At 40.7% G+C, this 15942-nt stretch overlaps 1 protein-coding gene across 1 annotated transcript in view; it reads left to right on the top strand.

Moving 5' to 3' along the window:
• The window catches only part of cntn3a.2 (contactin 3a, tandem duplicate 2), a 59599-nt gene extending 50999 nt beyond the window's left edge, over positions 1-8600 (top strand). The window contains exons 21-23 of the mRNA XM_076276047.1: positions 3893-4005; positions 6524-6689; positions 8462-8600. Of these exons, the coding sequence (XP_076132162.1) occupies positions 3893-4005; positions 6524-6689; positions 8462-8559 (377 nt within the window). The 3' untranslated portion in view covers positions 8560-8600. The remainder of the gene's footprint in view (positions 1-3892; positions 4006-6523; positions 6690-8461) is intronic.
• The last annotated feature ends 7342 nt before the right edge of the window (positions 8601-15942 follow it).

A 15942-nucleotide genomic window follows, 5' to 3' on the forward strand; every position in this document is an offset into this window, starting at 1 on the left:
TTAAATCGGGTCACATTATTGACTGTTGTGTGTCCGAGAGTCAGTTTGTGGGTTTTGTAAGGGCCAGCATGAGGGACAAGACCTACAAAGTTGTGGTGAGTTAAGCAGGGAGGTTACATTAATGCTGCTAGCAGTGCTAGTTAACATTAGCTATACTGTAGCCTTCATACTGTATAATTCATATCAATCATTAACCTAGGAATACTTTGTGCATTTAATGAACATTTTGTGTAATAATTCACGGCAAATTAATAAACTGAATATGGTGGTCCAAGAGCAGACCATGCACCAGTCCATGCATCAGCCGATTGAGCAATGATGACAGCATAGGATGAGTCAGGTATTCAATTCGAACACACACGATATAAAATACACGATGATAAATATAAAATTCAATATCAAAACACTAATATTTACACGCTTACTCCGGAAATAACTGCTATTAACTGCACAGTCACTATATAAAAATCACTGTTTGGAGGAAAGGGTTCGCGTGCTGTCGCCGGTTGGAAATGGCAAAATAAATCGCGCCGATTTTGCCTATATTATTCAGTGAGGCGCGGTGGTTTATGGGATGAGTAGTTCCTTCGTTCGGAAATGAAAACATGTACACAGTCTTGTACCTTTGACTTTTTTTGGATTTTCTCTTCGTTTTTTCACTCGAAATGATATGTTGTATGCTTATGAGTTATGCCGTAGCTGGTTAGCCTAAGACATGCTGTAAAACTCGTTAGATACGGATTTTTCCAAACGTCAATGGGACAAATGAATGGGAATCTTACATCCGGCACCTAACCGCATTTTGACTGTGGGCGGGACTGTGCAGCTCTATTGCTTAATTAATGGAAAAGTTAACATTAACAGCTAATATCGCTAACGTTAGCAATATTAGCTCGCTAACGTTATCGATAGCTAATTGATAACATTAACGTTAGCTAATTCTAACATGATGGTTAGGCTGTTAACAAACGGATTTGGTTAACATTACATTATAAAAACAATATTTTTCTAACTAATTCCCGTTTACTAAAGGCTTTCTCACCTTGGATATGGATGACAGCAGAGTTTGTACAGCTTACACAGTCGGATGCATGACAGGACAGAAAAGTGACGGTTGAAGTCACCGTGGTTGGTAGTGATGTTACCCGTGAACCCCCTGCTTCGAAGCGTGTATCGAAGACATGAACCAATTTGGAGTAGGGCTGGGCGATATATCGGTATTACGACTACGACCGATATATTTTTGAAAACGATATGTAGTTGAGACAATATCGTAATACCGGTATTATGTCAAATAATGGGCCATTTTATCAAAGCCACTTGTGTTCAGACCATTCAGACAGCCACAGCTCTGGTCAACTGCGCCCCTTGCGTATGCACGTCCCTCGCAGCACTACAAACTTTCAAACATGACGGACACTGAGTCATATTTTGTTTACCGTGATCAGAGGTTGGTGCTGATGCCTAGTTCCGTCGGCACATCAACGGCTAGACCGAGAATTCTCGTTGTAAAATCAAAACTCCACTGGAGCTCCAAGCGGTTTTCTACATGCAGATTTAAGTTACAGCACTGTTTACAGCTCTTCGACTCACGGTAAATGTCATTTTTGGTACATAGACTAGCTAATTTAAATACACTTATGGGTGCTTGTGTTTAGCGATATAGCAGATCTAAAGTCCTCAGGGAGATAACTTACACGCTGATTTTATTAAGAGGATATGCACGCGGGGACTCGCGAGCAGTCAGGGGCATCATTTTTTATGATTCCCGAAACCCCATTCAATCGTGCATAGGGATTTTTTCTTACGAACCGGAACATGCAAAAATGGTAATGAACGCATACAAAATGACGGTAGCATCTATCACACTCTTGGTGAGTGACTCAGTTACGTTGTTTAAGTAGCCTAATTGTTTAAAACTATTTAATTGTTATCGATAGCAAGTTATGTCTAGGCCATCATAGGCTACATTTGCTTGTCATGTAGGCCCTATCAAACCCTTACAGTAAAAAAAACGGCATTGTTTTTCTGCAGTAGGCCACTGCAATATTTTTGTGCCCAAAATATTGCGTTGTGCAGTAAAATGTAGGCCTGTGTTGTCAGTCAGGGTCGACTTATTGGTCTTTTGTTATTTGCACAGCTTTATCAGAGCAGCTGTAGCCTACTAAGCATATTGGTATTGGTAGGCCTATGTTATTGTTTACACTTTTTTGCACAGCTGTGTTACAGCAGTCTGAAATCATTCTAATTAAAGCTGGTTGTGTAATTGTCATGTTGAGTGAATACGAAACCCTTAGCTCTTTCTGTTTAAAATATCGATATATATCGTATATCGCCAATCAGCCCCAAAATATCGGGATATCAGTTTTGGTCCATATCGCCCAGCCCTAATTTGGAGTGAAGCTTTGTATCGGAGCTTGATTCGTTTTGTGATAATCACGTGATCAGTGACGTCCGAAGCTTCGTTTCACACACACCCACGTGACTGCTTCGAAATTTAATTCAAAGCATTAAAGTTGCGCGACACGGGGGGCGCCGTTGTGGGTTGTTGAAGAAGGAGAGCCAACAGACTCAATAGTGCTGCTGACATGAAAGCTTATAGCCCGGGCTTTTAGCTCAATTATCAGCACGCTAAGGTGCGTCTGTTCTAAGGTGCGTCTGTGCGTTCTAAGGTGCGTCTGTTTCGCGGGTTCGAGTCCAGGCGTGTGCCGGACTGAATCGCACAGTTACAACACAACTCAGATTACAATTGGTCTAGGCTACGTACTCAATATAATCACAGAAATGTGTGTGCAATGTGCATGCCCATTCTTTATTCATCTCCCTTCTAAATTGATGTATTTGTTTACGAATACAAGAAATGTTCACAGCCAAAATACTACCTTTATTGTTTTTGTAGAGAAGGCAATTACATTTGTATTTATGCAGGGTACAAAACAGGCTTAGTTAGGCCTATTTATGACATTATTTATTTATCCATTAATTCATGCTCAACATTTATTCATCTTCGACTCAAAGACATTCATGGCTAATGTCTGAAACACTTTGTGACACAATGCTATCCTTAACTTTCACCAGCAGAGGTCCTCATAGAGTTCTGAAGCTTCGAGTACTGAACCTTTTTTCGATACAATTGGATTGAAATCTTCACTGGTTCAGAAAGCTTCAGTTCGCCATCACTAGTGGTTGGAGTTCAAATGTCAGTCCAGGGTGGGGGATGGGTATTGCTGTGTGCGCATGCGCATATCAAGATGCGATAAGCATCCGTTATATTTAAAGTAGCTTTGGCCTCACACATTTTTCATGCACATAGTGCAACCCAAAGCGCTCCACACAAAACATTGACACATAAGGCAGCATAGTCGACACCATACCTGTGACGCCAAGACATAAACAAATATATTCACACTGTTCTCCATATGGAAAATAAGTAATGTAATGTAGTGTATGGATATGTATGCCACCATATATGGAGACTACAAATATGTCTGCCACATATTCACACATAAAGTTATCCATATATTTAGAAAATAAGTAGTGGAATCTAGTGTATGGATATGTATGCCACCATGCATACAGACTACATATAAGTCTGTCACATATTCACACATAAACTTCTCCATATATTTGGAAAACAAATAATTGGATCTAGTATATGAAGATATATAGTATCTTATATGGGAAATTAAAATATTTTGTATGCATGTATGGACATATAGCTTTGAATATATGTTTGACATAAATATTTGAATAACATGTCCATTTTATGTCCATAAAATTATAAGTCCCTGTTATTTGACATATGTTCATATATTGCCATATATCACATTTTTGTATGGGCTCTCCTCTGTGAGAGGTGTGAAGTGACTTAAGACGAGTCCTTGTTCTGCAGCCCCTGGGCAGGCACCGCAGAATGTGGAGTGGACCCTCATTGGCTCCAAGCTCATCGTGCACTGGGATCCTGTGGTCGCCATGGAAATGGAGTCAGAGGTCACAGGGTACCAGGTAAGTTGTGAGCATAGAAATAAAAGAGGTAGGAAGCACGTAGGCATCTTTCCATGCACAAAGCTATATGTAGCTACTGCATCAGTGCCCTTCCCAGGGTAATTAATTTCTTATTGTCTAATTAATTTCCTAAAAGTTTAATAGCACTGTGGGTTCACAAATAAATTTTCATTCTACTGAAATGTATGTGTTTCCAACCAAGGAATTGGAGATGATATGAGTAGCATGGACAAGCACTGCTCTTCCCAAAATTATAGTTCTTCTGCGTTGGCATTTACTATACGACATATCCACAAATTCCTACTTGCTAGACTCCGCAATTAAGCTTATTGCTATGAAGGCAAGTAGTCATACGGAAACATATTATGTAATTCATTTAATTAACACAAAATGACCAAATGTTTTCCAAAATATTTTGATGCCTTCTCTTATGTCTTCTTTGCTTAGAACAATGATTTCTGGGAAATGTGATGTCCATTCTCCTCTTGTCTAATTCAGACTTCAAAGCTCAACAGCTGCAATGCTCTGAAAGAGACACACATTAGTTTTCTTTGCGGTCTCCATTCTCACACATTCGTCACGTGACTACTGATAAGGCGTCGAGGCAGAAAGGTGTTATATTCAACTCTGCTGTCCGTGTGACATCCGCAATAGAATGTGAAAAATCCGCTTATTATATTACTGGAATAACGATCACATAAAAGTGACTGTGAAAGTGCTGTCAGTGGCACAAGTTCCTGTATATCATGCAGATGACCATAATGCATATAGGAAGGAATTTCTTATGAGGTTTTGAAAGAGAATGTATCATTTTCAACTTTTCATCCTGTTGAGATTGAAGAAACTGGAATCCATGCATTTCCACTGAATTATTTTTGGAATCTGATCCCTTATCATACCTGTTCATTCTTACTCGTCGCTCGACTTATCGTGACTAAATTCAAGATGGCTGCAAACGCTAAACTTCGTGAAGATACTGTCTGTATAAATCGTCTGGTAAGTAAACTACCAGTGCTTTTTCAAAGTTCTCAATGTCTCGTTTTAAATGTCAGGGCCCTCGGAAGTCTACCAATGAAGTGTGGAGATACATTGAGCCTCGTAAATGGTGTAAAACAGTGATTTATTTGCATGGCTAGCCCGATGCCGAAGCACCACCATTGAAAAAGCTGTTGGTAGCATCGGCTAACTAGCGCCAGATTTTGGAGTGCAGGGGACAAGCCGAGATGGGCTATGAGACACACTCGGTATCATGTTTCAACACACTTTAGGTCAATATCACACCGGAATTCTCCTTTAAGGGTCCTTAATTGAAAGTTTGTTTAATCTTAATATAACAGCTTCAGTCATTTTGATGGTCAACTAACTTGTAATAGGGAGAATTGCATGCCTTCCCAGCAGTACTCTACCCATCTACAGAGAAGCAAACTTGAACTTCGACCTCCCCCAACTGTGAGAATCACAAATAGCGTTACAGCAATTGTGCAATACATGGACACTTCTATTCCGATTAGAAACGGAATAACAGCTCAATTGGAATAAAAATGGTCATATAAGCACCTCAATCGAAATGAAAATTCCTTTTCCGATCAGAATTTTAATCGGAATGAAAGAGGTGGTGTAGTCTGCACCTATTCTGAATGAACACCCATGTATGCGGTCAATCGGATTGACTGCTGTATCTTCTCAAGGAAAAGTAGGCAAAAACAGCTATTACGATGAAAGATCTAAATGTCAGAATTCCCCTTTAAATCTTACAATAGCCTTGTTTACATTGACCATTTTTTTGTCGTTCTGATTAAACTATTCCGACTGAAAAATGTGTTGTCAGTTTACATGGGGTACGTTCTATTCCGATCAGGTGCTCTCAAGCACTTTCTTTGAAACTAAGACCAACCTTTCCCGATTCCCACTGACACTAGTAAATAACGCTAGGCGTTGTGGACTTCAGCAGCCAATGAGAATTGGACTTCAACCCCTGACTTTTCTGATTGGTTGATGAATTGTGGAACAAACGTAACGTTGTCGAAAGTTTTGAGCGAGCACACAGACGAAGTTGAGCGAGCGCGACAGAGATCTCCTGAGCTAGTGGAGGAACAGTTTATGTGAGCACGTACAGTGAAACTGAAATAAAGGGGGCTGATGTTGCACATATTGATATTAGCAAACAGGCAAACATAGATTCCTGTTTGCTCAACTACAAGTTTTTTTGTGCTCGAGTTTAATTTTTCCTCAAAATATAATTTGTGTGCTCTCTCAAAATATTTTTCTGTGCTCAAATTGTGCTATTGGTCACTCATAAAAGTGGAACAAATGTAACTCCATAAATGTCTCATAGCATAAAGTAATATAGACATGTGAATCAGCACACTGGGCACAAGTTTTCTTTCCACAGAGGAGTGCCCTCACTACTTATAGGGATCAAGATTCATGTTCAAACTGGGTCTGTAGCACACCTTGAGTCGTACTTTATATTATGGTGCTTTACAAATCAAACTGAATTGGCTCCATCGATCTCTAGGTGTCCTACTGGAGACGGAGGCACAGAGAATTGAACAGTGTTACCACAAATGAGACAACAGTGGAGATCCTGCTGCCTGCCGATGATGACTACGTCATCCAGGTCAGGGCTCTGAGCGATGGAGGCGAGGGAATCCCCACAGAAACCATCTCCGTCCACAAGCTCAGTAAGTCCCAGCGCTATCTCCTCTCCAGTGCTCCTGTCTCTATGTCCTGAGGAAGCTCATTCTGTCCTGTACTCTCTCTCTCTCTCTCTGTCACTGTCACTGTCTCTGTCTGAGTATACTCGTATAATTTAGTTTCACTTCATATATACCCTCTTTTGTATAATTTAATTTCACCTCATTCTTATATTTATTTATGTAGCTGACGTTTTTATCCAAAGCAACTTACATACATCAGTTATTACAAGGAACCCACGTTCTGGTTACTGCATGCTAGCCCAGCTTCTTAGCCACTAGGCTACCACCGCCCATCCAATTGAATTCAAGTAGGCTTTATTGGCATGGATTACAATTGAAGATGCACTCCAGCAATTGATTAACCCCTAAAACTATCGGTAACACTTTACTAGACAGTATCGACATAAGACATGACACTGTCATGACACATGAACCCTAACCTCTAACCATAATCCTAATCCTAACCCTAACTCTAACCCTAAACCTAATCCTAATCCTAACCCTAACTTGTAATGACAAAAACCGAATGTCACTTAATAACAGAAACGTTAGGTCATAAATGTTTATGACTATCATGTCACTGTCAAAGTGTAACCAAACTATCTTAGTTCCTGAAAGATACAAATTCATGATTTTTCTATTTATCCCTTCATGGCCTTGAAATGGCCTAGCAGGCATCTTTGCTCTCTCTGCATCATCTCTGATGTAGGGAGCTAATTGCCCCATGCTCCCAAACACTGTACTCTGCCTGCTTGACAATTCGGTTTGACGTTATCGAATGGCTAACAATGCTATCCTAATTTAAGATAGCTAACTTTGACACATTAGCTTGCTTATATCTTAAAGCTGCATGTGCAGATGCGTCCCCGGGGGGAAAACAATCCAGAAATGATTTGGGAAAACTCCAACCTGCACCGCTGTAAGGTTTGGGCTCCATCCATTGTCACATAACAATAACAGGCTGTTCTCATTCGTTATGCTGAAACGTCAACTAGCACACTGCCCATCCAAACCAGAAATAATGAGGTTTACAACTTATTTTGCTCATTATATATCTTATAATAAGTACGTAATGGGCATGTTAAAGTGGTTGACTTTTTTTGTTGTTGGCAGAATTGGTCTTTGAAACACATTTTTATGTACAGAATACAAAGATATGACAAACTCTCTCTCTCACTCTTTCTCATAATTGCTTTCTCTCTGTGGTAGTCTCTTTGTCTCTTGTACAAACGCTCTCTCACTCTGTTTGTCTCTCATACACAATCTTTTTTCATCTCTTACTTCCTCTCTCTCTCTACACCTCATCTCACATACACTCACACATTCTCTCTCCATCACTTTCTGTTCCTTTCCATCCCCCTCTCTCTCTATCTCCCTGTAACTTATTTCTTATCCTTGGAGTTCATGCTCGGCTCTGTATCTTCTTCTGGGCAAAGCAATCTGATCTTTATTAACAATTCCTGGCTCAGGCAATCCATCTCTGCCTGTTGCCTCCTGCTCCCTCTTGAATACAGAGCAAGGCATGCATGTAAAACGGCACTGGACATTAAGCTTGGCGGCTTCAAATTCACATTTTCCTCACTGCTGTGGACACATGCCTGCTTGATTTATTTATTTATTTTCTTTCTTTAGTGAGTTGTCAAGTCTAGCCTTTCTTTCCCCCCTTAGAGAGAAAGTGTTGGAGGGTGGAGCGGAGATTATGAATTTAGTGTGGTTCTTTATGTATCGTGTCTGTCTTACGCCTCTCGTCTCTTTAGGTATGAGTGCAAGGGGATCAGGAGCGTGGCGGCCCAGTTCTGTCGTGTCGCCTCTGCTCGTCTTTGTGGCATTGTCTACGTTCGAGGCTTCTCTCTAAGGAGGAAGGGGACGGGGTGGGGGGGGACGAATGGACGGACGTGGCCCTGCTGCTCCTCATTATGGTTTCTTCAGAGGACACCTTGGGCAAGTCTTTATCCTGTTAGTCTGTAGAGGACGTGTCCCTCGGAGGACTGCCTTGACGGTGTGTGTGTGTGTGTGCCTGAGCCGCAGTGCATCTGCTTGAGGCTCAAGGCCAAAGGGTCTTCTGCAAACACACACAGCAAGGCGTGGAACGGATAGGAATGGACTGAGGACGCAAAAAAAAACAACAGCAACAAAAATGAGTGGGAAGAATGCACTCTGTATGAAATGTTTTGGATTATGTGTGCATGTTGTTTGAACTATATCATTGTGCTGAGGGACATGAAGATGATAATGCCACTTGATCTGAACAACTTTCAAATGTGGAGGCCGGGGGAATGAGGGGTTATGAACTCTGTGCACTACTGCTATTTTCTTTTGCCTATGTGGTCCTTGAGAAGTACAAATGCCTTACCCTCATGCCCAGGCCAAAGTAGCTAGAGTCTGTTTTGTTTGGGCGTAGATATTGTGCTTTTGTAACAATCCTTTTTTGAAGCTGGCAAGCCTAATGATCCTTTTTGAAAAGGGGATCCCAGTTTGATGGAAGGCTTTTTTTTCTCCAGTCTGAAGTCATTACACCTCATGCTCCCCGTGAGATTTGTTTAGAAAAGGTTTTGCCTCGACTCATTTCTGATTGAGAATGCGTGCCTTTGAAGCTTCATTCATTATCACTCAACCAGAGTATAGGTCCTCTTTTTTTTTGAAAGCCAGTGTGGGGATGTTACCGTCTTCTTAATTAATTGTTATAATTATAGGGGAAAATAAATTTCAAAGAGGGAAAGCATCTGTCAAGGATATTTTGGGTATACCCTCAGATCTACTAGGAATATTTTGATCTTGATGATTGAGATCAACACTAGGGCAAATTTTTAAGCGTGATCCTTAAATGTTGTTTAAAATCCAGCCAAAACTAAGATGCTCCTACTTTCTTTTTCAGTCTTACCATATAAGTCTACAACATTTTGGAATAGACAGATACATTTAAGTTTTGTTTTATGTTGTCCAGTTAATGCATGGTGCTTTTGACACAATCTAATTACTGTGCGTTGTCTGTGTGTAACTGACCATGATCTGAAATCCAAGTATATCCCTTTAGTTGGTGTCGAGATCAGAGAGATGAAGTTGCTTTGTCTGACACAAGACTGAACACTTAATGCTGTCTTAACACAGTCAGTCGCTGCACCGTGTGCAGTATGCAGTATGGCCTTTACCCCAGCTTTTGACAAAGGCTTGACCCGTCAACACCTCAAACACTTCTCAAATGGAGAACAGATGACCTGGAAGCACATAAAAGAGGTCTGTTTTTATCCCCCCAAAGTGATGAATGTAACGTCTGATCCTTGCCGTGATTTAAAGGCCATTAAAGCATGGCGGTATATTCTACCACGCCCGAGGGGCCTTCTGACCGCGTGTGCATCTGAATAATGGCCAGGGCGACAGGCCGTGGGGAAGATGGATGCACAGTGAGCAAGGAGCAGCGACAAGACGAGCTATATCAGGACAGTCCCAGACGGAGTGGATAACGGCCGAGATTTGTTTTGGTGGCTCTCCAGTGCCGGCTGTGTACTGCAGTCACCTTGCCTGCTGATTCCAACGTCCAGGGGTGCTTTTCCCAAAACCATAGTTGCTAACCTGTTAGCAACTTTGTTGGTTGCAATGCAATTTCCCATTGCCAACCAACTAAGTTGCTAACTTTGTTAGCAACTATGGTTTTGGGAAACGCACCCCAGAAAGCCACCTAACTTTCTGCAGGCACACTATGTTGTTTTTGTTGTCAAAAAAAGGGAAATGCTTCTGAACTTAGTGGTGATGTACTTATTAAAGTATGAAAGAAATACTGCTTTTTTTTACACTTTGCTGCGCACTATGGGTTTTTTTTTTTTTGCTTTTCAGGATCCAGTCAAACATTTTATAGTGTTTGATTACATTATTCAGCCCCTAAAATGTAAATTACCTGAAACTCAAAACGCATAGTAATGTTTTAGGCACTCACATCTCACTTTCCTTTTACATTTGTATCATCATGGAGGATCCCAAAACCTTTTATTAATTTTTTTTTTTGTTTGTTTGCAGCAAAAGTTACATATTGTACCCCATTGGCTCATAGGCCTGTCCCCTCCAGGTCAGGCCCATTCCTGACTGAAACCACTGCAGTTTGGTCTGCAGCATGACGCTGACGTAGTGGGTACCGGACAAATTAGCGTTTTCCTGTTGTCCTGTCAGTGCTCTCACAGCTCTTTCACTGGAGACAGGCACAGTCATAGTGTGTCTGCTATGAAAGTCTGTTGTCCAAGTCTGCATGGTCTTAATTTCCTCCTCTGGGTGTTTTAATCTACCAGAAGAGGCCCTCTTCACTTGTATGTGGACTTCTCTGGATGTGTTGTGTGTTTGTTTATTTGTTTGTTGTTTGGTTGGTTGGTTGGTTGTTTCTTTGAATACTGCAATGTTCATGTTTTATTTGTTTTGTTTTGTTTTATTCCTGTAGAATGTGAGTATGGTGTTTACAGAACAGAAGCCTTAGAGCTGGTATATGAGAAGAAGAGAACAAAAACATGCTTTCATTGTCATTCATTTTTGTAGTGTTGTTCAGGAACGCTCCATCAATTTTGCATTGCATTTGTAAGGGGTGATGCTTTATTCCTTTGACTTGATTGGTAATCACACACATTTGCATTTTTGTGTAATGCTAATTTTTTTTGACGGTTTTGTCAAAAGGTCAAGTATTGCAAAAAGGTTTGGGGGAAACTCTGAATTTATGAATTGATTGAAAATGGCTTTTAATGTTTCTAAGGGGTGGGGGGATGTTAAATAGCAGCAGTTTACATTCTAAATGTTAAATGGTTAGCTTGCTTTATCTCAGTTTCAGTGTGAATCACAGAAATATGCTCTCTCTCTCACACACACACTCACACTCACACACACACACACACACAGTAATACTCGGCCTTTTCTTTGAATACTGCTGTATTGATCCGATGTTCTCTTATCTCTGTGAGATGAATGACCAGCACAATCAAAAATACTGTTTTCATATTGAAAAGTAATGGGTTCATCTTGTATAGTAAAGCTGTGCATGTAGAAAGTTGTTTATTGTGTATTTGTGTTGAGTTTCTTAAATTTAATAAAGCTATTTACTGACTATTTGTCTTCTGGGGTCAGACAAATATGCTAAATTGTCATCAGGAAAACAAGCAAAAAAATAAAAAAAGTGTTTTGTCCTTGAGATGCCCCTTGTGATTTCAGGGCAGATTCCCAGCATATCATGTTTTCGAAATAAACGATGTGCCTCAAACGTGAAGGGAAATCTTAAGGTTCACTCTGCCACTGAACATAACATTGCCAAACAGATCATGTCCTCTTTCCCATTTGATGCAGTGTTTTTTCCAGCATATTTCTTCACTTTGTTTATGTGCTTCACATTATTCCTTAGGGTTCCTTGCCTTGTCAGTGTCATAAGAGACTTCAAAATCCCACAGATACTGTATCTAAAGGAGCAGTAATGTCATTTCAGACATAATATAAAATAAAAGGTGCAAAGTGCACATTCCGGTTATAAAAAAGAATACTTGAGTGTATACAGGCCAGTAGAGTGATGTAAAATTCAACTCAATTCAAACTTTATTATCGTCTATATATTAAAAGTCTGTTGCACTGTACATTGCATTTATTACCTCGCAAATCCTCCCAGCAACATCAATTAAACACTAAGGAAAACACAAGTCATAAATGACAGAAGTGCAGGGAAAAAACATATTTGCAAAACGCATGAGAAGTCTGCAGGGATAGGTCTGCAGTGGTTGGTGTAGTGTCCATGAAAATGCATTGCTTGTGTATTTCTATACAGATGTGTCAAGTTGGTATACACAAAGTCCATTTTCTGTATGTCCTTGAAGTCAATGATACTGCATCTCTGCATAGAATTCTAGAGTATTAAAGGGACACCAGGCAAGCCTGATGCTTTTTCTCTACGAAACTCCCCCTTGCTCGGTCTGAAGCTCTTTTCCTTTTCTTTGCATCTTCTGTCAAGGGTTTTCGCTGCTTCTTCGCTCGCTCTGCCATTACATACACGTTTGCAACAATCGCTAGCGTTTCGATAGCCTGCCTCTGTGGATGCAGGATGTAAACTGATCCTGCTTCAGTCGGCGGGTACGATACACTGAACTTGCAAGCAGGATATTCTTCCTACAGGCAGTAGGGGAGGGCGAGAGAGTCTTCATTCGCCCTGTAATGAGTCATTTAACCATATACCGACTTGAGTAACGAAGATGAGTAATTAACACGAAACCGTTGCCTGGTGTCCCTTTAAAATGACATCTCCGCTCACACAAATTATTATTTATTTCATACTAATGATGGGTGAAACGTAATGCTCAGTAGTATCTGTCAAGGAAATTCTTCAGCCAGTCATGTCAATAACCAATCAGGTTTTGGAAAAAAAAGAAAAAAAGAAATCAATTCTTCTGTCTGCCAGAACCCCAGCGGGATGCACAGTGGACACACAATGAGACATCACAACATTGGAGCTCCTGAAAGTTTGATGTGCTGGTCCTTGAAGTATAGCTTTTGTTTGCACAAAAAACTACATTTCCTCAAAAGCTTGTGTGTGTCCAGGGGGTGGGACTTAGACAAAAGCTTCAGGATTCTTCTGTCTCTCCACAAAGATAAGTTCTTCTGGCCATATCCTGGGAAACAGTCTAAAATATTAATATTATCTATCCATTCCACACCCACAAAAGAAGTCCAAAGTTGGTGTTGAATCACCAATCATATGCTGGACCTGTATACTGTAATAGTATCTCAATGTATCCATGCCAAATGGGCCACAAATCAGCCAGTCATCATAAATCGGGACAACATCTTAACCGAATCTGTTCGATCAACCCAGAGTGTTCAAATGATCAAATAAAGGCAAACATTTGTGAACGAGTGCTCAAGTCCTTTGACTTGATTTTGCTAGCAAACACATGCAAAGTGGCCTGAGGTTTCTCAACATTTCCTCAAAATGCCAGACTAACATGAAGGCTCACTGTTTGAATTGAAACATTTGTGATGTTTACACAATAATTTAATTTAAAAGAAAACCATTTGCCTTAAATGCTAGCCTCTGCTTGCTGAACTTCCTTGAGACCTTGCTCTAATCTGCTTCTATATCCATCATGCAGCTCTGAGCCAAATCTATTCTAGATCTGTTCGATCCAGATCTGGACCAAATCCATTCTAGATATGCTCGATACATGATCCAGATCTGGACCAAATACATTCTAGATATGCTCGATCTATGATCCAGAGCTGGACCAAATCCATTCTAGATATGCTCGATCTATGATCCAGATCTGGACCGAATCCATTTTAAATATGCTTGATCTATGATCCAGAGCTGGACCAAATCCATTCTAAATCTGCTCGATCCATGATCCAGATATGGACCAAATCTTCCAGACCCATGATCTGGATTTGTCTAAGCCTTCACTGGGCCAGAGGGAGCTGCTGTAGGGGTGCTGGGCTGTACACAGTTGGAGTCAGGGGACATTTATCAGCGCAGTCATAGCTGTTGTGTGGGCTGCACTTGTGAACCCCCTCTGATTAATCGTTGGTTGCCTGTCACCCCCAGCCAACATTATCACATATGAACTTCATGAGAAATAAAAATGGCCCAGTGCACCGGGAGGGGGACTATGGTTGAGGATCGAAGGATATATGTGTTTGTTGAGGGGGCATTTATATGTGTGTATGTGTGCGTCTGTGTTTATGTCAGTATATGTATGTCTATATACATACTGCTATGTGGTGTGTGTGTGTGTATGTATCTATGAGTTTGTATGTGTGTGTGTGTGTATGTCTATGAGTTTGTATGTGTGTTTATTTGTGTGTGTGTGTGTGTGTGTGTGTGTGTGTGTGTTCACAGTAAGGAGGGGTGGTGCTGGTGCCTTTTTAAATGTTGCTATCAGCCCACTCATATTGGATTGAGATTGGTCCTGCCAGTGATTCATGTGATTCCTGGCGAGCGCTTAACTGCAGGATTGCTAGCGCTCCCAGGCAGGCTGGCTCCATGAGGCGCTGGTGGCGGTGACGGTGGTGGTGGCGGCGTGATGAATGCCCCGAGGTCCACGGCGTGTCTGTGATGAAACGTCCATTGCGCCCCCATAAATCCTGCTCTGAGCGCAGATGAAGTGGGCATCAAGGAAAACCAACACACACTTCAGCCTTGCGCTCCAACGCCATGCCTCACCACACGACCTCTACAGCCGTCTCGCCCATGAGCCTCCTGCCCAGCACAGAGGGAAAACAGCTTTATTTATTCACATTCATGCAATGGTCACCACCCCAACGTTATGCAGGGTGCAGTGAGAGAAGGCTAGAAGGGAGAGATTGAGTGAAGTCTGTCTTGGCAAGCCACAGGAGTCATAATGAATGGTGCAATGCTAAGCAGCAGTAATCATTGGTATTAGCATGTAGCCAGTTTGCTGTCTTGCTGTTTGACTTTTCAAAGTGTCTCACTATATGGCATATAATTTCAGATATAACAATAACAAATTTCAGATATAACAATAACAAATAATTTATGGAAAATTACACTTCTTTTAAATTGCCATGTAGATGATTAATTCAATTTCATTTAATCGCATGAGGTTCATTCCTGAATCAAATGGGACCAGCAGCTCATAATGACTGCTGTTTTTGCAGTCTAGCTCCAGGAATACACTGTGTACTATTTGGAAGTACCTGTTTTGTATACTGTCAATCATGTTCACGCAGTAAGCGCGACTAATTGGGCTTATATCATTTGTGCCATGTAAGATGACATTTCTGTAATAGGCACAGAATAGCTAAGCCTTATCCCTTGACGTAAAATAGGACGTAAAATTTTATAGCAACGGCCCGACAAAATACTAAAAAATAACAAGTGTCAATGTAGTGAAAAATGCATACAGTATGCACACTATTATAAATGTGTAAGAAAAATATATTGTTTTGCAGTATAATATACTGACTAATATACACAATAGAATTTTGTTAACTGTCCCTATAGGAAAAGTATATCGGACTGTGTCTTACTTGCAGATACAGTAGGCCTACACTCAATGATTAACTGAGGTTTATACATTGATTTTGCTTTAATTTCTTCATTCTTCTTTTAAAGCACGATCTGATTCTGATTCTTTTTAACCATTTGGCACTGTGTTTAATACACGGCTGTGGTCAATACACAGATTTATTCTTTTATTTGCATAAACCACTATCATGCGGTTTATACACGATGTCGCTAATACTCAGGTAAATGGGGTATTGTCAATCTATA

Source organism: Alosa pseudoharengus, unplaced genomic scaffold, assembly GCF_046254945.1.
Source record: "Alosa pseudoharengus isolate Yale_2024_CS ecotype anadromous, Long Island Sound unplaced genomic scaffold, YU_APseudo_1.1 YU_APseudo_1.1_scf_9, whole genome shotgun sequence".
Lineage (NCBI taxonomy): Eukaryota > Metazoa > Chordata > Actinopteri > Clupeiformes > Clupeidae > Alosa > Alosa pseudoharengus.